Here is a 6,342-nt window from a genome sequence, read left to right on the forward strand (position 1 = left end):
GGAGCTGGGAGGAATTGGCTGGGGCCTCCCTATTGATGGTTCATGAGTGGCTGTGAGAAGCATTCATGGAACTCAGCTGGGTGTTTCCCTGCCTGGGGATGGCTGTTTAAGTGCAGGGCCTGCCAGAGGTTTGTAGCTTGACACAGTATCACAGTGTGAAACGGATACCACAGGTTGGCGGGACAGAGGGCTCAGCGGTCCCACAGACCAGGTTACAGGCCGCGAAGCCCATCACACTGGCTTTTTAAACCAGTGTCTCAATGAACACTGATATTCCTGGCCAAAATTCAAGCAACTTTCGCCCTTTGCCCCATCGCTGGCCGTTCTCCAGCATCCAACCGATCCACCAGCCAGTTGTGGAACAGACACAAGTCGTGTGGCTTGCAGGCAATGAAGTGAGAGAGTCACAATCCACTCGCCACCTGGCATGGCCTCTCCAGGATGTTCGAGGTTTGACCGGGGGTGAAGGGTGGCAGGACCTACCCACAAATCACTCCTGATGGGAAGATCTCCCATCAGAACTGGACATGGGATCCCAGTGGCAGTCTCAGCAGGGCCAAATCCAGAGGGAAAATCACCTCTCTGCTCCTAATCAAGATTCCCCTGTTGATGCATCCCAGGATGGCTGGAGCCCTGTTCACCATGGGAGCTCACGTTGAGCTGAAAAGTGTCTCTACGCCTGAGGCCTCAAGACAAATGATGAAAGACTAAGGCAGGTTTCAGGTTGGGCTGTGGTTTGTGTGGTCTCCAGCACAGAGCGAGGGTTTCCTTAGCGTTGCCTGGCCTGTAACGGGACAGGGCTGAGGGGTGGGTTCCCTGCAGCAAAGGCAGTGCTGAGAATCTCATGCATCCATCTCTCAGCGGGACTCTGTTTGCTTTCCATAGCCAGAAGGGGCTGGAGGGGAAAGTCCCAGCTGGTGTCTCAGATCCTGGGACCTCACCCGGTGGAGCTGGCTTGATGTGACTGTCTCAGCCCCTGCTCTTCACTGGGGGCCCTGCCCGCCTGCCGCCGGATCTGGACAGCCAAATGCAGACATCTTGCTACGGCCCAGCGAGGTGGGGGGAGCTTGTGGTTCGTGTGATGTCTGCATATAGCTGTGGTTGACGAAGACCTTCGAGGCTTTGCAGAAATGATCGGAACCAGCCACGTCCTGTGATCTCCCCACATTGTCGTCCCCTCCTCCAGATATACCCCCACATGAACGGCTTCCTGCTCTGGGCTCAGCCACTCTAGGTGAGCTGCAGGCATCGCATTGGGGAACCTGGGACGGGGGTCGACTCCGAGACGCTGCGTCCCCCCAAGATACGGGTAAGGAAATGAGGTAACCCCCCCAGATGCCCCACTGGATCTGATTTTGCCCCCCATCACTGCCCAATATCCCCCTCCCAGCTGCCCCATCCTCTCCCCTCATCCAGTCCAGATAGAGCGGGTTGAAATTATTTGTGGATCCTCTTGTCAGAGGTCAGGTACCCCCGTCACGCTGGGTGTTGCACAGACCCTGACCAAGCTCGGGATCCCCATCGTGCCAGGCGCTGCACAGACCCACAGGGAGAAACAGGCCTGGCCAGAGCGAGCTCACATTTAAACAGAGAACTGTTTGGAGTGGAAACTGAGTCACGGGGTGATGACGTGAGTTATCCAAGCTCCCCAAACAATTCAGTGGCAGAGTCTGGGATGCAACCCAGGAGTCCTGACTCCATGTCTGTCCACTAAAATAGACTCTTGCAATATCCTCCCTTAAAAAAAAAAAGATCTTTTGGCTTGTTACTGGTCTCTTCTTCCTCTGGTGTTTTGACGGCTTTTTTGTTGCCGTCGTTGTTTCAGTCTTACTTTTCGCCTCCTGGGGAGTTGCTCTCTGTCACCAGACATTTCCATTGGGGGGAATCTTTGGGTGGGGATTTTGCCTACTCCACTAACTCACCTCCCAAAATGGCCCAAACCACACAAAAACTCCACTTCAAAATGAAGGCAGGCGGGAGAAGAATCACTTTCAAAATTTCCATTATTTAAAAAAAAATGGGGGGGGAGACAATCATTCATTAACTTTTTTTTTTTAACAAAGACAGGAATTACCAGCTCCTTTTGGGAAACTAAAAGCAAGAAGATTATTTGGGAATTTTAGTTAGATTTCAGGGTGTCTCCCTCTCTGTCTCTGCATCCAGGACACCCCACTACCCACTGTCCATCTCCCCTTGCCTAGAAATCTAACCTTTCAGCAAGAAGCAAATGTGTTTTTTTTAATATATGATTTAGTAAAAACAACTGATATTATGTAAAAACAAAAAAAATGTTCGTGTAGAGAATAGATACAACAAATCCTGCATCTTGAACATCAGAACATAAGAACGGCCATACTGGGTCATATCAAAGGTCCATCCAGACCAGTCTCCTGTCTCCCGACAGTGGCCAATGCCAGGTGCCCCAGAAGGAGTGAACATAACAGGTAATGATAAAGTGATCTCTCTCCTGCCATCCATCTCCACCCTCTGACAAACAGAGGCTACGGACACCATTCTTTACCCATCCTGGCTAATAGCCATTAATGGAATTAACCTCCATGAATTAATCTAGTTCTCTTTTAAACCTTGTTATAGTCCTAGCCTTCACAACCTCCTCAGGCAAGGAGTTCCACAGATTGACTGTGCGCTTTGTGAAGAAGAACTTCCCTTTATTTGTTTTAAACCTGCTGCCCATTAATTTCATTGGGTGGCCCCTAATTCTGATATTATGGGAACAAGTAAATAACTTTTCCTTATTCACTTTCTTCACACCACTCATGATTTTATATACCTCTATCATATTCCCAGGGGCGGCTCTAGCTTTTTTGCCGCCCCAAGCAAGGCAGTCGGGCCGCCTTTGGCCACATGCCTGCAGGAGGTCCACCGGTCCCACGGCTTCGGCGTACCTGCTGCCGAATTGCCGCCTAATCCGTGGGACCGGAGGACCTCCCGCAGGCATGCCGCCAAAGGCAGCCTGGCTGCCTCCATCGCAGGGACCGGCAGGGTACCCCCTGCGGCTTGCCGCACCAGGCACACGCTTGGAGCGCTGGTGCCTTGAGCCGCCGCTGCATATTCCCCGCTTAGTCTCCTCTTTTCCAAACTGAAAAGTCCTAGCCTCTTTAATCTCTCCTCATATGGGACCCGTTCCAAACCCCTAATCATTTTAGTTGCCCTTTTCTGAACTTTTTCTAATGCCAGTTTGTGTTTTTGAGATGAGGAGACCACATCCGTACGCAGTATTCAAGATGTGAATGTACCATGGATTTATATAAGGGCAATAAGATATTTTCCGTCTTATTCTCTATCCCTTTTTTCATGATTCCTAACATCCTGTTTGCTTTTTTGACTGCCGCTGCACACTGCGTGGACGTCTTCAGAGAACTGTCCATGATGACTCCAAGATCTCTTTCCTGATTCGTTGTAGCTAAATTAGCCCCCATCATACTGTATGTATAGTTGGGGTTATTTTTTCCAATGTGCATTACTTTACATTTATCCACATTAAATTTCATTTGCCATTTTGTTGCCCAGTCACTTAGTTTTGTGAGATCTTTTTGAAGTTCTTCACAGTCTGCTTTGGTCTTATCTATCTAAAGCAGTTTAGTATCGTCTGCAAACTTTGCCACCTCACTGTTTACCCCTTTCTCCAGATCATTTATGAATAAGTCGAATAGGATTGGTCCTAGGACTGACCCTTTGGGAACACCACTAGTTACTCCTCTCCATTCTGAAAATTTACCATTTATTTCTACCCTTTGTTCCCTGTCTTTTAACCAGTTCTCAGTCCATGAAAGGATCTTCCCTCTTATCCCATGGCAACTTAACTTACATAAGAGCCTTTGGTGAGGGACCTTGTCAAAGGCTTTCTGGAAATCTAAGTACACTGGATCCCCGCATGACCTGTTCTATCCCTCTGATATATTTTGTACCCCGGAATGATTGTGTTCCATTGATTGTCCTCACTCCACCAGGTTTCTGTGATGCCTATTATATCAATATCCTCCTTTATCACGAGGCACTCTAGTTCACCCATCTTATTATTTAGACTACTAGCATTTGGCAGGGGGTTAGATGAGATGACCTTTGGCAGGGGGTTAGACCCTTGTGGTCCCCTCCTAACTCTCTGGCTTCTAAGGTCTTTGAACCATTGGTGACATTGGCCTACAAGTATTTGATCCTATTTGAGCTCAGCTTAGTATCTGGGGAGTTTGTAAACTCTGAGGAGATTACAAACTTTGTGGCTGTCTCACTCTGTGCATGTCCTCTCCTGGAGCCCTTTTCATTGCTCTTCCTTCATTTGTTCAGTAGAACATCTGTACTGCCCGCACCGAGACCTGACGAAGGAGGGGATATTGTGACTGCAACTCTTCCAAGAATGGGGTTCCTAATCGTCTTCCTGGTGCTGTGTGGCCTGACCTTCCTTGCCGGGGTGCCATTGAATGGCTACGTCCTCTTCGTCGCTGGCTGCCGTTTGGATAGAACGGTCAGTGCCATGTGGTTCTGGAACCGGGCCCTGGCCGATTTCATCTTCATCATCTTCCTGCCCCTCAGATTCATTTCCATCTTCATCCTTGACTTTGACTGCACCTGGAGGCTGAGCAGCACCGTCACCTCCCTCCACATGTTCTCCAGCACCTTTCTCCTCACGGCCCTCAGTGTCGATCGCTGCATCCTTGTGGCGCGCCCTGAGTGGGCCCAGAAACTCCGCACGCTCCCCTTGGCTTTCGGGGTGGTTATGGGCTTGTGGGCCCTGTCTCTTGGGTTCAGCTTGAGGTATGGTGATCTCTCGGACTACCTGCTCTCACCTCCCAGCATCAGCACGTATTCCAACCTGGATGAAGGGAGGGTGAATGCTGCCGTTGCAATCCAGTTCCTGGTTGGGTTTCTGATCCCACTAGCCTTGATCTTAATCCCAACCTTCTACATCGTTCTAGCTACCAAGCTGAGAAGGAACAGGCTGATCCAGTCCACCAAGCCACTCAAGATCCTTCTTGGCTTGATCCCGACCTTTTTCCTCTGCTGGCTGCCGCATCACATCTTCTCCTTCCTGCAGATCTCAGATATGTACCCTCTGCCTCATCTGCAAATAGGAAACACTTTTGCTTGTGTCCTGACATATTTCAGTAGCTGCCTCAACCCCATCTTCTACCTCACCATGGATAAAGAGTTTCTGAGGTACCGGCAACATGCACGCAACCCCCAAACCACCAACAACTCAGGGCCATAGCCAGATGAATAAGGGAACAGATGGAATTGTCGATATTTGCATGGAAAAAGAATTCTGTTCACTGGATCCATAACTTCCTGTTAATCCCAAAAATTTCTTTTTTAATAAGTCACGAGAATGATTACAGGTTAGGAAACTTGCCTTGGAGTGAGAGACACAAGGATCTCAATCTATTTAGCTTATCAAAGAGAAGGTGAAGAGGTGACTTAATCACAGTCTGTAAGTACCTACTTGGGGAACAAGTATTTAATAATGGGCTCATCAATCCAGCAGAGGAAGGTCTAACATGATCCAGTGAACACTAGTTGAATCTAGTTCAGAGTGGAAATGAGGTGTAAATTTTCAACGTTCAGAGTAACTGACCATTGGAGCAATTTCCCAAGGGTCGTGGTGGATCCTCCATCACTGGCAATTGTAAATCAAGCTGGGATGTTTGTCTAAAATCTCTGCTCTAGGAACTGTTTAGGGGTAGTTCTCTGGCCCATGTGATCCGGGAGATCAGAGGAGATGATCACATCTTCCTTCCAGCCCTAAAATCTATGAATCTGTCATTATAAAGAAATATATGGATTCTTAGGTTTTTTTTCATTTTTAGATTATTTTGGGGTGCTTCGTTCTTTATGGTCTGTCCTTTTCTGTGTCTTTATGTCATTGTTTTTGTCATCATGTCATCCTTGCACCCAGTGAAGTTCAGGCTCTTCTTCTGTCCGGTGGTTCCTGAAGATCAACGGGACTATGAAACATAGGGTAACATTTTCAAAAGTGTCTAAGTCCTATTTTTAAAAGTGTTTTGGCCTGTAGGAACCTTGCTGAGAGTCAATGAAAACATAACATAAGAACAGCCATACTGAGTTAGGCTAGGTCTACACTACCCGCCTGAATCGGCGGGTAGAAATCTACCTCTCGGGGATTGATTTATCGCGTCCCATCGGGACGCGACAATCGATCCCTGAATCGATGCTCTTACTCCACCAGTGAAGGTGGGAGGAAGCGCCGTCGACGGGAAGCCGCAGAGGTCGATTTTGCCACCGTCCCTACAGCGGGGTAAGTCGGCTGCGATACGTCGAATTCAGCTACGCTATTCGCGTAGCTGAATTTGCGTATCTTAAATCGAC

The 6,342-nt window shown here is 48.5% G+C and overlaps 1 protein-coding gene across 1 annotated transcript; it reads left to right on the plus strand.

Moving 5' to 3' along the window:
* The first annotated feature begins 4,375 nt into the window (after positions 1-4,375).
* LOC112122419 (C3a anaphylatoxin chemotactic receptor-like) lies at positions 4,376-5,227 on the plus strand. Its single transcript, XM_024221226.2, has one exon. The coding sequence runs from the start codon at positions 4,376-4,378 to the stop codon at positions 5,225-5,227; it is 852 nt and encodes a 283-aa protein (XP_024076994.2).
* The last annotated feature ends 1,115 nt before the right edge of the window (positions 5,228-6,342 follow it).

The sequence above is a fragment of the Terrapene carolina genome, unplaced genomic scaffold, assembly GCF_002925995.2.
Source record: "Terrapene carolina triunguis isolate 2854851 unplaced genomic scaffold, T_m_triunguis-2.0 Scaffold20398, whole genome shotgun sequence".
NCBI lineage: Eukaryota > Metazoa > Chordata > Testudines > Emydidae > Terrapene > Terrapene triunguis.

Coding starts and splice junctions, on each gene's coding strand:
- LOC112122419 (XM_024221226.2), top strand. CDS start 4,376: ATGGGGTTCCTAATCGTCTTCCTGGTGCTGTGTGGCCTGACCTTCCTT.